At 42.3% G+C, this 15,973-nt stretch overlaps 1 protein-coding gene across 3 annotated transcripts in view; it reads right to left on the reverse strand.

The window, feature by feature from the left end:
- Wdr59 (WD repeat domain 59) overlaps positions 1-15,973 on the reverse strand; it is an 80,376-nt gene that overhangs the window by 39,187 nt on the left and 25,216 nt on the right. For all 3 annotated transcript variants that reach the window (XM_026399274.2, XM_026399273.2, XM_026399275.2), the window contains 5 exons: positions 12,962-12,999; positions 8,504-8,592; positions 5,445-5,561; positions 3,656-3,733; positions 819-975 (listed from right to left, as the gene is read on the reverse strand). In XM_026399274.2, the coding sequence (XP_026255059.1) occupies positions 819-975; positions 3,656-3,733; positions 5,445-5,561; positions 8,504-8,592; positions 12,962-12,999 (479 nt within the window). The remainder of the gene's footprint in view (positions 1-818; positions 976-3,655; positions 3,734-5,444; positions 5,562-8,503; positions 8,593-12,961; positions 13,000-15,973) is intronic.

Genomic DNA, 15,973 nt, shown 5'->3' on the forward strand with positions numbered 1-15,973 from the left:
CAGAGCAATATTAGATTGGGAAGGAAGTAAATATAAAAACACATTAAAGGATAATAAATTTAGAAAAGGTTCAAAAAGAGGCAAACCTAAACTATTCTTAGGAATTCATAAATAGGTGGTAAAACCATAAAGGAAAAAATAGAAATTGCTATCCTAAATGTCAAGATGAGAGGAACATGATCAGGAAGACTCTGGGATCCTGGCAATGTTCTTTCTTAACTGTGATGGAATTTACACGGGTTTTCACTTCATAACTATTAAATTGTTCATGTTCAATGTAATTTTCTAGATTTCACAATAAAAACGAACTTTATAAAAACCCCTATAATTTATAACGGAAATTTCAGTAATAGTTAGAAAGTTCCCACCACTTAAAGATGACATAGATAATTAAAAATGGGTTGTTAAAAACTATTTATTTGAATCCAAAACTACAGTCAACCCTTCCTGACAGATTATAGGGTGATTACATCATCTATTTCCTATGGCAAAATGCAAGAGATTTAAGTCAAAAGCCATGCATACAATTGGTGGGGTAAAGATCAGAAAGCATGATGTTTCTGGAAGCAACAGAGATTTTGGAGATTTTGGAGAAAAGAATAAGAAAGTTAAGAGGATGATGAAGAATCTCTCTAAAAAAATATTCTGGGGGGGCTGGGGTCATGGCTCAGTTGGTAGAGTGCTTGCCTAGCATATGTGAGACACTGGGTTCGATTCCCAGCACCACATATAAGTAAATAAATAAAGGTCAATCAACAACTAAAAGTAAATAAATAAATATTCTGGGAGGCCAAACAACAGTCTTCTTTCCCACCCACCTTCCTTCTGTCTCCTCCACTGGAACTCCAGCACCACGTCATCGTGTCCCACAAAGGTGTGGACGGGAGTGTTCAAATCAAAGACATTCCACAGGAGCAGACTATTTTCCCTCCGCAACTGGGGAACCATCACAGTCACTAATCCATTGCTGAAAGGCTACGGCAAGAAAGGGAAAAGTGGTAATTATTCCAGGGACAATCAGCCAAGTCTCAGCTTCTAAAGGTGGGATTCTTCCTAAATAAAATACATTACGTGATGGAAGGCTCCAACCCTTGTAGGGGAATGACCGTCACACCTAGCCTTCGCTCTGCTTATGGAAGAGACCACAGCAAGTGAAAAATAAGAGAGAACTTTGGAAACTTTGGGAGAACTTTTGGAGAACTTTCAAAATTCTACAAAAAGCAATGCTCTAAGTACTGTGTCACAGCCAAGTTACCCTCCATGAGTTCCCTCTCAAAAATAAGCACATGAGTCTGCCTGGGAAAAGCCGTGGAGTAGCAATCATTCCGGCCGTGTGGAAAGGGCAGAAGCACACCATTCACAAGAAGCATCACCTTCCACTGCCCCAGTACTACAACTACTGAAAATTAAACTCACTAACCTCAAGACTGATGTGCTTTACCTAGCAACACCCAATCTGCTAGGGACCTAAGAGGCCCATCTGGTTGATAACTAGATTGTGTTAGTCAAGGAATAATAAGGGCATATTCACTTATCTTCACTTCCTCTCCTGGTAACACACCTGGACTTATTCTGTTTATTTTTAAAAGCAAACATTAATCCAGAGCAGTGTATCAGCTCATAAGAACAGTGTCTGATTTCTTAACGAATGTTCCCAGATGCAAAAACAACTTAGACCCAATTATCTTCACTACTCCCCAATGCCCCACAGTGACAGCCTAATGAATAAAGACAGCTTTACTCACCCCTATGACATTAAAGGAAATATATTAACTCCCACCAGTGGCTATCAATGTGGCCACTGAAAAATGGCTGGTGAGTTGGTAATAGTCTACCATCTTTACATATAGTATTTCATGATTATTAAGCATTTCACATACATTATCTCAAAAGGAAGGTAGATTGTGAACGTACTAAATGTCACCAAATTATCCACTTTAAAATGGTGAATTTTTCTTTTAAGGTGAAAACTTAGGAAGAGTTATCTTGTAAGAAAAATGTCAGAAAATAAATCAACAAGATACAGCACAGGGTGCTACTAGACACAACAAGTACCCTGAACATTAGAAATGACATTTTGATAGCTAATAGGTCCCAGAGAACAAAATTTATTGTTATATTTGAACAACATTAGTTCTAAATTATACTCTCCCTGAAATACCATTGACTTAATACAGTGGCTACATTTATGAAGACATTTCAGAATCTAGCCTGCGTTCACATTGCAGAAAGAATTTAATTATAATGATTGTGGGAAATCCAGTCAACCTTAAACATGATATTGCAAAGCAAGGATAATGCTAAAATATTTGATGGGGAAAAGGTTACAAACTGAAAATTTTTATGACAGGTACTGACAAGCTCAAAAACAGACCCACACACTATGCCTTACACCTCCTGACATGGTCAGACACAGAACCTTTTCATTTTGCCCCTCACTGACTTTATTTTATTGCTTATGACTTATTTTTTTAAATTCTAATTTGTTATATATGACTCCAGTATGCATTACAATTCATATTACACATATAGCGCATAATTTTTCATATCTCTGGTTGTATACAAAGTATATTCACACCATTCGTGTCTTCATACATGTACTTAGAGTAATGATGTCCATCTCATTCCACCATCTTTTTTACCCCCATGTCCCCCTCCCTTCCCTCCTACCTCTTTGCCCTATCTAGAGTTCGTCTAATCCTCCCATACTCCCCCTCCAAACCCCAATATGAATCAGCCTCCTTATATCAGAGAAAACATTCAGCATTTGTTTTTTTGGGATTGGCAAACTTCACTTAGCATTATATTCTCCAACTCTATCCATTTGCCTGCAAATTCCATGATTTTATTCTCTTTTAATGCTGAATAGTATTCCATTGTGTGTGTGTGTGTGTGTGTGTGTGTGTGTGTGTACCACATTTTCTTTATCCATTCATCTACTAAAGGGGCATCTAAGTTGGTTCCACAGTTTAGTTATTGTGAATTGTGCTGCTATAAATATTGAGGTGGCTTTGTCTCTATAGTATATCTCAGCTTCTAAAAGTGGGATTCTTCCTAAATAAAATACATTATGTGATGGAAGGCTCCAACCCATGTAGGAGTAGGATAGCTGGGTTAAATGGTGGTTCCATTCCCACCTTTCTAAGGAATCTTAAAATGGTGAATTTCAGTATAATAAAAAAGGAAGACATAGTAAAAATCATTCTCCATATTCTACAGAGTATAAAATTTCCACTCAAAATCAACTGGCTGGTCCAAGGCTCACACTAACATTAAATGGCAGAGCTGGGCCTCAACCCAGGTCTTCTGAATCTAAAGTCAGAGATCCTTCCTTCATAGTTCACTGGCTTCCAGCTCCTCAAGCCTCTCCTCCGTCTTCCCCATGGCCCTCCCTAGTGAACACGTTCACACCACCCAGCTTCCCCGTTGAGCTAGGTGGTCAGCAATTCTAACACAGAACCTATCCAACATTCCAAGAGTAAACTTTAAGAAGTTAACAGCATTTATGCCATCATTACTATATTTACTGTGCCCCAAACCACGACAGAAGAGAAAAGTGCCTCATGAAGAAAATAAAGAGAAAATATCCCTTGGCCCCTTGTGTATAGAACTCCAACAGGAAGTTCCCCAGCCAGAGGAAGGGTATCTCACTCACTGTGTATCTGGCCTTCCAGACAGGCACCTGGCAAGGGAGAATATTGAGGTATTTCCGAGGTTGGCGGTAATCCCAGAACTAGAAGAAAAAAAGATAATTTATGAAATAAATGCCATTTTAAAAACTCCAAACTCATTGCTTTTTATCCTCCAAAGAAACATCTCAATAGTGTATTTTTAGTTCCTCCCCCATAAATATGCTGCTGTGAGAGACATGAAGAATCTCCCTTTTACATTTATAAACATTACAGAAGAATTTCTGGACTTCACCAGGACCACCAGTCGGGGCAGATCATTGTCAGGCAATCTGCCTGTTAAATGACCTTTGTAGCTGAAAGGTTAGAATGACAGATTTTGATCCTATATTGCTTTTATACAATATAAGTAATTTAATAATAATAGCTGAAATGCCCTACTTACAGCGTTTCAGATATATATTTAAAACTTTAAGTTTTTGATCCCATTTAATCTTTATAACAACTGTAGAACAGATGTTTTTAATCCCTTTTTCAAATTTAGAATTGGATGGTTTCTGGTTCCTGAACTTGGGAGACAAGCTGATGGGGATGAGGGACAAAACCCCCAATACAACAAACAAACAAAACCAAACAAGCAACTTCCGGCATATGAGAATAAATTATAGCCAGATGCAGGGACACAACACCTGCAATTTCAGCTACTGGGGAGGCTGAGGCAGGAGGCTCACAAGTATAAGACAAGCCTGGGTAACTTGAAGAGATCTTGTCACAAAATAAAAAATATAAAAAGCCTGGGGCTGTAGCTCAGTGGTAGAGAGTGCCTGCCTAGCAGACACAAATCCCTGGGCTCAATCCCCAGTAGCAGGAAAACAAACAAAAAAAACTATTAGAACTCCAGGGGAATTATAAACTTTAATACAGAACTTTTTTTTAGTTATAGATGGACACAATATGTTTATTTTATTTTTATGTGGTGCTGAGGATTGAACTGGTGCCTCACGCATGCTAGGCAAGAGTTCCACCTCTGGGCCACAACCCCAGCGCCGGAAATTAACTTTTAAGCCTTATGCATTACTCCAGTTTTGCTAACCATACTGAAAGACCTGTACATAGCTGTGTGAACAGAGCATTAAATTAATGATGCTGAATCAAGCAATTGCTAAACTAACTTGGTTGGTTAAATCCCTGTCCTGCCAACTTTCTGATCAAGGGTACACAGCACATGCCATAGCAGGGAAAGGAAAACAAGAAACACTGTGCTCTGACATAAACCATAACTGGGTCATTGAAATGTGTAAAACCTTGAGCATTTCCTGTAAGTTAGAGAATGCCTAGCGAAACAACTCCATCTCTGACTTTTGCAATGCTGATGTCTGAAATGTCATCACTTTTGCAGGTTTGATAATCAGAGGAGAAAACTGCTGTTTCCACGCTGAACAGATTGATCGTAAACTTGGCAACCTTAACAATTTTGCGGGCTTTTCTCCTTTACTTAGATCTCTGCGTATATCTGACTTCCTCGCAAGTAAACTTCTTTCACTTTCTAAATGCTTTGATCTCTAACTTACTTTCACAGAGGAAAAGCAAATCTTCTGAACAAATTCTCAGAGGCATCTCAGGCAGATGCCACAGCATCACTCCTGCAGGTTGTTACAATCAGGTTTACTTGCGTGGCTCTTCAAGAGGTACTTGCACCATGAAGCACACAGAGAATGCTCTAGCATACCTAGAGCTTTCCTCCCAAATGCTGTCACACATCTGTGACACCTCCCAAACACAGCTCCTCCAACCATCCCCCAGTAACGCACTCACCTTGACAGAGTTGTCTTGACTGGAGGTAGCGAGAATGTGCTCACTGTCTGGATGCCAGTCCAGGCCGTGGATTTTGGAGAGGTGGGCTGCTAGATATTCTACTGCTGTACTGGGTTTCTGCAACAGATTGGCACTGAGTTTGTAGGTTTAGGAAGAACTCATTGAGTGTCTACCATGTGACAGTGTGTTTGGTGCTGAGGGGGGTAAAAAAATACTGCCAGATACTGTCTCTGCCCCTTGGAAACTCCATTTTCTTTCATTCAAGCAATACAAATCAAAGAAAACAAAGGACTTGTCTGGCTCTCCTTCACATGCTGCCAGCCTGATCCTATGATCCAGCCTGAGGCATGATTTTCAGGAAAAATACAGGTAGTAGGTGTTCTTTACCCAGGACAGTGGAATCTGCCTACTCCTACTCCCAGTCCTCACAATCACCAACCAAGAGGGGCTGTGGCATGCAAAGGGACCCAACTTCAACCTTGAGGGTGAAATCATCAGGTACTAAGATCTCAAACAGAATGAATACACACAGAAAACACATTGATCAGCATAGTAAAATGAACCTACTCAGAAAGAAACCTCAGAAATGTACATTAAAACAAGATTTTTTAAACTATCAAATTAGAAGATGTTTTTAAATAATATTCAATGCCACTGAGGCTGCATCTATCACCACTGATGAATGTATAAAATAGTATAATATTTTTTGGAAAAAAATTCAGCAAATTTATCCTGAGACTTAAATTTTTCCTTTCTTAGGTGAATAATCCAAATTCACAAAAACCTTTACATCTAAAGATGTTCATCTTAATAAAATAATAATAATAATATTGGTATTATTTAGAACACTAGAACACCAGGAACCACCTAAACATCGTAAGTGAGAAATAATTAATTAAATCAATTATACTATAGCTTTGTGATAGGCTACGATATAGCTGCTAAAGATACTTAGAGCTTATAATATGGAGAAAATGCATCAGTTATAATGTTAAGTGAAAAAAGTACACACAACTATATACACAATATGATAAACTATGTTTTTAAAAATGTATAGGAAAAAAAACAAACTATTAGCATTTGTATTGGGACAGTAAGAATATGAATGATTTTTATTTTTTCTTTTTATTTCCCCTACAAGGAACATATATCACTTCTATAGCAGGCATCAGTCTGTAAGTTAAGAGTACAGAGTCCAGGTGCAAACTAAGTTCAAGTCCTAGCAACAAACGGTGCCTCAGTTTACCCTTCTGTGAACAAGGATCAAAACAGTCCCTACTGGAAAGTCTAATTACAAAGAGAAATTAATCCACACACGTGACTCTCTTAGAACAATGCTGATGCCCAAGAAACGCTTACTAAACATTAGTGCTTTTAGTCACATGTGAGCCTGGGTGGAAATCCAATTTCACTTTTTAGGCCTCTGATGGTGGCTGTCATCAGTGCTGCTTTGACACTAGAAAGTGCCAGAGAAGTGAAAATACAATCACAAGTTTAAAACTCACCTGAGCAAGAAGTTTTTAGTATCAACAGGAAAATAAAAGCAAACTAAAATCCTTTTAACAAAATAGATAAAAAGGCAGAGAGAAGTTGGTGACATTAGTGGACCAATTAGGAAACTAGAAAGAAATACTAACAGTCTATTCTTTTAAGATAAGGAAAACATACTGCCAGAGTTCAGGGTGAAATGCAAAATTGCTTACATTGCTTATGGCTCTGGAACCAACCTAAGGCAAATATAAAGCACTGCGGGTTAACCAGATGTATTCTATACAGATCATTTCTGACAAATGACAAACTGAATAAAACCAATCACCAATTTAAGAAACAAAGTCGGGGGGCTGGGGTTGTGGCTCTGCGGTAGAGCACGTATGAGGTGCTGGGTTCGATCCTCAGCACCACATTAAAAAAAGATAAAAAATAAAACAAAGGTATTATGTCTGACTACAACTAAAAATTAAAAAAAAAAAAAAGAAAAGGAAAGAAACAAAGGGGAAAGTGGACCTTACCAACCTACACAAACAGAAGAAAGAAACTACCACACTGAAGATGCCCTGTGCAAGCCCTACACAATCACCTTCTTTCCTAAGAGCTGGCTAAGGCAGGGGCTTCAGGCAGCAGGTCCTGGAGCCTAATCCAACAGACAGGAAGGATCTGCCATACACAGTCTCAGCTTCACCTCCCTCTTCTCTTCCAAATGTACCCTGTGCGGCCAGAAGTGATGCTGAGACTTTACAGTCAGCACCTGGTTTGGGACATCAATGAAAAGTCCTCCACACAAATTCCTGAGGATCCCTAGCCTCAAGATTCACAAAGCAGGAGATGGTACTTACATCCCAGGTCTTAAAAAGCTGACCCCTCTATGATTTATCTGGCAGTAAGATGTGGGGGAGCCCTTTCCCACATCATATTCTCAACAATGCCAACATAGGAAACTTTCCACTGACTTCCCATTATACCTAGGGCCCTATTGGTGCATGCGCAGAGTTCATGGCAGTGGGAATATGTGATCAACCTGAAGGTTATTTTGAGACTGTGAGCTATCTAGGCTTCTAGGGGCATGGCATTTGAGTATAAAGTTCCCTGCCTCAGTGACCTATACTGAGGTATTCAGATGGTCTACACCGTGGAGTTAATGGTTTCCACTTGGCAAACGGGCATGGATCCGAAGCCTACTAATCACTGAATTAAGAACAGTGTTGGGACCCCAGGGCTTGACCTCAATGACACACGGACTATTATCTTTACTTGGAAGATAAAGACACTTAGTGAGGTTGTGGTGACTTGCCTGATGTCCTAATGAGGAGCAGCACAATAGGCTCTAACAGGTCAGCCAAGTTCATTGTCTTAACCTCTGGTCATAATGCCCCACTCCCCAACCTTCTTTCAACATCAGTTTAATTGAGAAGCAAATGCTATCTGGTACTTTGAGTTTAAAATGACAATACGTCATGCCACAGAGTCCCCCAGACTGCTAAGACAAGCCCTGGACTCATAACATGCTCTCCACACCCTCTGGGAGAGACGAAAGACCAACAACAGGGGAAAAGGTTACTCACCCGCTTATCCCATATCCGTACATCACCGTCATGGCTGGTGGCGAGGCAGTTTGCATTTTTTTTATTCCATTTGACCTGGGAAGCACCAGCTGCAAAGAAAACCAGGAGAAGAAAGCTGCTGCCCTCACTGCCTTCTGAAGCAGAATGAAGCCGATCCAGGGGAGGGGGACAATGAGCTCTGGTCAATGAACAGAAAAATCCTTCCAATTCCTAGGACTACATCAGCTCCACCGTTACAGATAAAAAGCAGCCAAAAGGGAGTGAATTAGCACACTGAAAACAGGATCAGAGTTACTTAATCAAGGAAATAATTCCAGAAAAAACCCGCAGGTTACTCTAAGCAGGGAGGCAAATCTAGCTTCTTAGGGGACCGGCAGTTGAGTACTGGCTAAGCCTAGCATTGGTTGGTACCTGACCCCTCCTTGTCCCCAGCACACCAGACAGCCTCGCCTCAGCTCTGTGTTGGCTCTGTCCCACCAGTAGTCATAGTTGTTGTTTTTGAGGGACAGTCTTAAAAAACAGGCTCAAGCCAAAGCTCAGCTGAAGAGTCAACCCCAGAGCAGTCCGACTCTGCCCTCAGAGGTCCTGTGCTCCCGTGGACTCTCATCTCCCCATCAGCAGTTAGAGAGGCCATTGGCACTGGGCTTGTGGGGTCAGGATGGTGTGAAAACTCAGTCCTTTTCTCTCTGAGCCAATCCAGAGAGGCAAGAACAGTGTCAAAAGAGAACCTAAAACAGGAGACACAATGAGAGATGCCAGGCAGGGCTGAGACAGGGCAAACTGGGACACAGTGGCACTTCTAGCTAAGTCCTATAAAATGAATCGAGTCCTTCAAGTCAAACCAGCACCATGCTGCTGGCCCTCCTTCCTGCCTCTTCTCATCTGTGCCCACACCACAGCTGACAGGACATCGGTGCCACCTTTCCCTGAGGAGACCCCATAGGTGCAGGGCTTCAAGAACGACTTGATCCAAGAAGCCCAGGCAGCAAGCACCAGAACCTAACAGGACAGAGTGAAGGCCAGAGCCTGTCCTTGCCCACCGATATCTTGTGGTGGGTCTGGAAAGTGTTCATTTGGCTTGTTTGTTCTTTTCTTCCCCTGCACCACCCACTCCCCCATTGTTTTGTTGTTATTTTTGCTTCACTAAGGAATTCTTAATCTTTATTTTTTCGGTACTGGGATTGAACCCAGGGGAACTTTACCACTAAGCTATATCCCTAGTCCTATATAACCATTAATATTTTTTCGAGACAGAGTCTCACTTAGTTGCTGAGACTGATCTTTCTTTCAGTATTTTTTAAAAGACTTTTTAAAAAAATATTTATTTTTTTAGTTTTAAGTGGACACAGTATCTTTATTTTACATTTATGTGGTGCTTAGGATCGAACTCAGTGGTTCAAGCATGTTAAGTGAGCACTCTACCACTGAGCCCCAACCCCCGCCCCCCCACCCCAGACTGATCTTGAACTTGTGATCCTCCTGCCTCAGCCTCCCCAGTCGCTAGGATTAAGGTGTGCAACACCTCACCCAGCTTAATTTATTTTTAACTATACATATTTATGGGGTACAGTGTGGTAATTTGATATATCCATACAATGTATAATGACCAAATCAGGGTAATCAAATTTCCATCTCCTTAATCATTTATCTTTTCTTTGTGATGGGAGATTTTCAAATGCCTCTGGTTCCAGTTCTTTATAAAACACAAATAAACGGTTGTAAACTATAGTCACCCTACCATGATACAAAACAGTAGAACTCATTCCTCCTTTTTAACTAGGTTCTGTTACACAACCCCCTTTTGTCCTCCTGCTCCCCAATTTGTCTTGTTTTCTCTCAAGACAGAGGGCACCCTAAGTTGGTAAGAATAAAAGCTGGAGAACACTGAAGATGTGGTACATTATGTAGGAGATTCAGTTTCTTTGCAAGAAAGGGCACAGCTAGAGGAAGAACAGCAAGAAGAGTTTGCTCCATTTCCTCTGGACAATTACTTACACCATAATGAATATGCCTTTCCCAGTGGGGTCCTGTCAGAACACAAAGGCTTCCAAAGGGTTCTGGGAACCCCCAATCCAACCAGCTTTATTAGGATCACACAGAGCAGAGAATTGTTGTAATCTACAGTCACCCTACCATGATCCAAACCAGTAGAACTTATTCTACTGTTTAACTGGAGCACACAGAGACATGCTCTTACTGACCCCCCAAAGGGCATCAACACTGACAGACAGAAACCACAGACTCTGGGGAGCAGGTGCTAGCCAAGCCTGCACCTCTTGGGGAATGTTAAATGGAGCAGCTTTTAAGGATTCACAAGCCTGTCATTTGCCTTTTTCTCCCGGGGTAGTTCTGATACCACTGAGAAACCTCATTGAGGTACAAAAAAGGAGAGGAATCTCCTACCTCTAATTTTTAGAACCTAGAACAAAAAGAAAACAATCAGAACAAGTGGGCTGAAAAAAATGACTCATTTTTTTACGGTTTCTCTAAAACCAATCTAGAAATCTGTAGGTGTAAGTAACAAAGTGAGGGGAATGTGACTTAAGCGTTTACAGACCATTCGTATTTTTATTCAGTTGTATGTCTTTGGCAGCCAACCTTTGTCTCAGATAAGAGTCCAGAGTCGGTGATCAGATCCGCAGAGCCTTAAGCACCTAACACAGCTCGGGTGCTTGATTCCTGTGTCTATCTGTGCAAACTTTTTTTTTTCTTTTTTTTCAGTACTAGGGATTGAACCCAGGGATGCTCTACCACTGATCTACACCCAGTCCTTTTTACTTTATTTTGGGACAGGGTTTAAGTTGCCCAGGCTGGCCTCAAACTTGAGATCCTTCTGCCTCAGCCTTCCCAGTAGCTGGGATTGCAGGCGTGCACCACCACTCCTGGCTAACGCCATTTATTAAGCATCTCCTTGGCCAGGACTGTAATGCAAATATAGGTGCCAAGAGGTTAGGGACCGTGTCTGTGATAGCATGTATATATCACAGATGGTACATAACACAGGTCAGCTGGATAGCAGCTTACGCACAATCAGGGTGGTAAGTGTAAATACTGGGATGTGAGGGCACAGAGGACTGAAGAATCATGTAACCATTTTAGAACAAACACCAAATGTGTATTCAGGTGTATCAAGAAGATGCAAAGGAACAAGATTTAACAGATAGAAAATATATGATTTTATCAAGGGTTCCAAAATACTGGTGACTGGACTTCGCCACTGTAAGTTATGCCAGTTTCAAACCCACATTTTATTCTGGGAAGTGGGGGGAATATTCCCCCCAGCACAGCTGAGAGTTCCAAAAATAGCTCCAACTAAGCAACGAAAACAGGTAGATCAGAAAGTGATTTCAAAGACTCAATTCATCCATGTCAAATGATACCGTGGGGACATAATCAGCGTAAATCTAGATTGTAGAGAAAGCACAAGACAACCTGGTTTCTTCAAATAAGTAGACTGTGCAGGAAAAGAACAAACAAACCCAAACAGGAGAGGGAGACTAAAAAAGATGAGAAAAGTATCAATTACTTGGAAGTCCAGACTTTATTTTAATTCTGACTCAGTTTTGTTTGTTTGTTTGTTTGTTTTTTAAGAAAGAGAAATGGGCAGGGCACAGGGGCACACACCTGTAATCCAGCAACTTGGGAGGCTGAGACAGGAGGACTGCAAGTTCAAGGCCAGCCTCAGCAATTTAGCAAGACCCTAAGCAAATTAGTGAGACTCTGTCTCAAAATACAAAATAAGAAGTGTTGGGGATGTGACTCAGTGGTAGAGTGCCATTGAGTTCAATCCAAAGCATAAAAAGAAAAAGAGTGAGAGCAAGAGCAGGGCTGGGGGGCCTAGGGGTGTAGGTCAGAAGCACAGTGTGCTTAGCATGCACAGAGCCCTGGGTTTGATCCCCAGCACCAGTTTTTAAAAAAAGAGAAAGAGAGACAGAGATACCCCTGGGAAATTCAGAAAGAGACCACTGGGGAAACCTGAATACTTCTTAGATATCTGAAGATACTAAGGAGCCATTATTAATATTTTAGGTATGTTAATGGTACAGTGATTACTTTCTTTTTTAGGGATTTTCTTTTATAATACATAATACATGTTGAAGAAATGACACAACACCTAAGCCTTGCTCAAAATAATCACAAAGGAATGAGGGCAGTGGGGGAGGCAGTGGACAGAGGTAAAGATGAAAGGAGACTGGATGATTGATGACAATCACTGAAGCCCCAAGGGTGGGGGGAGGGGAGGGGGGGCTAAGGTAGGGTTAGGGTTAGGGTTAGGGTTAGGGTTAGGGTTAGGGTTAGGGTTCGGAGCAATGTGAGCAAAGCGAGCACCTTGCAACGTGGGACTTGCAATTTTACCCAGCAGGGCGTAGGACATGAGTGGTCAGACCACGAGGAGCAATGAAATGGCCAGGAGTGGGAAGCACTGGGATGAAGGCACACCAGGGACGACACACTCACCTACAGCAGAGAGCGCAACAGTGGGTTTCCTTGTGTCTCTGAAACACAAAAATCGGAAGTCAAATGCCCAATTCATATGCCCCCAGCCACCTGGTACTTTCCACTCTCTGGACATACTTTCTTCACTCTACTCTCCCAGGAACCTGGAGTTAGATCTGCTGAGAGGGCCTTAAAAAGACGTGTAAAGAGAAACCTGTTTTCCCTCTAGGTAGGTGAACTTTCTCAGCCACTATAATGGAGGCTGAGTTTGAATTTCAAATCATACAGTTAAATCCACAGAAAAGATTACATGACTTAGGATGGCCTGGGTAGCCCCAATGTGGCAGGAGAGGAAGCCAAAGAATCCCCTCCTAGGGTCATTACTGCCATGGCAACGTGTGACAGGGCAGTGTAATCCAAGAACCTTCCCAACAGCATTTCAAAGGTGGATTATAAAACTTCTCTGAGTGCCCGGCATGGTGGTGCACACCTTTAATCCCAGTGGCTGGGGAGGCTGAAACAGGAGGATCACAAGTTCAAAGCCAGGCTCAGCAACTTAGCAAGGCCCTAAGCAACTTAGTGATTAAAACTAAAAATAAAAAGGCCTGAAGATTTTGCTCAGTGTTTAAGCACAAAAAACCTGGTGGAATGAGATGGACATCATTACCCTAAGTACACGAATGAAAAAACAAATGGCGTGCCTCTACTTTGTCTACAACCAGAGATATGAAAAAGTGTGCTCTACATGTATAATATAAATTGTAATGCATTCTGCTGTCACATATAACAAATTAAAATTTAAAAAAATAGAATCTTAAAAAAAAAAAAAAACACTTCTTTGGTTGTTCCCAATAGCCATGGGGCAAAAGGAATAGACAAAATGTGGTATGTCCATACAATGGAATATTATTCACCTTTAAAAATGAAGAAAATTCTGGCATATGACATAAAATAGATGAACCTCAAAAACATTATGTAAGTAAAACAAGCCATCAACAAAAAGATAAACTTGGATGATTCTGCTCACATGAAGTAATTACAGCTGTCAAAGTTTGCTTAACAAAAGGTAGAGCTGTGCCAGGTGCAGAGGCACATGCCTGTAATCCCAACAGCTCGGGAAACTGAGGCAGGAAGCAGTTCAATCCCTGGTAACCACCCCATCTCCCCCCAAAAAAGTAGAGTTGTTGCCAGGGGCTGGGTGAAAAACAGAATGAGGAATTGTTTAATGTAGACAGACTGTCAGTTTTGCAAGAGGAAACCTGCTGCACCAGCAGTGTGAATACACATAGCGCTATTACCTGTGTATTCAAAAATAGTCAAGATGATAAATTTTGCATTGTGAGTTTTCTACTGCATAAAAAAGAACTACTCTGATTACAAGAGGAGAACTCTGAGAGAAACTGCACAGTTGACTATGAAGTCAGAGGGGTGCTGGGCATGGTGGCACATGCCTGTAACCCCAGCAACTGGGGAGGCTGAGGCAGGAGGACCACAAGTTCCAGGCCAGCCTGGGCAACTTAGCAAGACCCTGCCTCAAAGAAAAATTAAAAACAACCGGGGATGTAGCTTGGTAGTAGGGTACCCCTGGGTTCAATCCCCAGTACTACAAAAAAAAAGGGAAAAAAGGAAGAAGAAATCCGAGGGGCATCTTCTCCAGCAGTGGCACCCTGGGGCCAAGGAGGCCAGTGAAGGCAAATCTGCAGCTCTGTTTACTGTTTAGAAAACCTGAGGAAGAATGTGAGCTCAGTACCTTTACATCATGAAAAGACCCATTTTGTGTGAAGGAGGCGCACTCCACTCCCGCCCACAGCTCCCTGAGGACCCGTTTAGAGCTTCCACCTTCCACTTGCCCTGGACTCAGTGTGTCTCCCCGGCACTGCCCTTAGACCAAAGGGCGCCATGGGGCTCATGTATCTGCACAGTCAAGTCAGACACACGCACCTCACTCCCGCAGAGCCACTTTGCTGGTCTAGCCGGTCAGTTCCACCCCAATACCTGGCTTATCTTCTGCCTACAGTCCAAGCCTTTGTAGCTTGGTAGTAGTCCAGAGTTACCTCCAGGTGGGAAGCAGAGCACCTGGCTAGGGGAGAGGGACCCTACAGACTGCTTCCTCAGAGCAACCAGCTCTAACCATATGACAAAGGGGCACTATTCTACTTGTTGGGATTTTTTGTTGTTGTTGAAACATTGTTTTAAATATTTGTTTTTTAGTTATAGGTAGACACAATACCTTTATTTTATTTTATGTGGTGCTGAGGATCAAACCCAGTGCCTCACGCATGCTAGGCGAGTGCTCTATCTCTGAGCCACCACCCCAGCGCCTCTATTTTTGAGACAGGGTCTTGCTATGTGACCCAGGCTGGGCTCAGTCTCACTATCCTCCTGAGTCTCACCTCAGGCTCCTGAGTACCTTGGATTACAGGTGTGTGCCACCAAGCCTGGCAGGAACATCGTTCTTCTGATGTGCCAAGCCAGAGGTGGGAGCTTCTTTACTCCTTATGCCATGAGGTAGAACCCTGGGAGGTGTCCCTTAGGCCCCATTTGACAGACATGGAGCTGAAGCCTCACAAACAACTAGTGAGGAGCTGAGCAGATGTGTGGCAGTGCCCGTCATCATCCCCTCCATCACCTGCCACTTCAGTCAACCCCGGCTCGACTTCCAAATGCAGCACCTGTGTTGCTTTGCCAAGGGGACTGTCCTGGCTGCTGCAGCCTGCTCTGAAGAACTCTGACAGGCCTGAGTGCCAGGGAACTCAGACCCCTGGGGGCAGCCTTCCCGATGACTGCAGAGTCAAACATGCTCCCTAGGCCCTCGGTGGGAAACTTCTGAGGAGGTATTCTGCAGGAGCACCAAGCACCCCCAGTGATTACACCCTACCTGTTCATGCTGGCACCCAGAGGAGGGTGCTCCCTGGCTTAACAGTCTTCCCCACCTGCCTCTCTCTTCTCCAACCCCTGCCTACGCCTCTGTCATCTCCAATATCATATACTTGAACCCAAACCCTTGTTTCAGGATCTGCATCTAGAGGAAAC

Source organism: Urocitellus parryii, chromosome 15, assembly GCF_045843805.1.
Source record: "Urocitellus parryii isolate mUroPar1 chromosome 15, mUroPar1.hap1, whole genome shotgun sequence".
Lineage (NCBI taxonomy): Eukaryota > Metazoa > Chordata > Mammalia > Rodentia > Sciuridae > Urocitellus > Urocitellus parryii.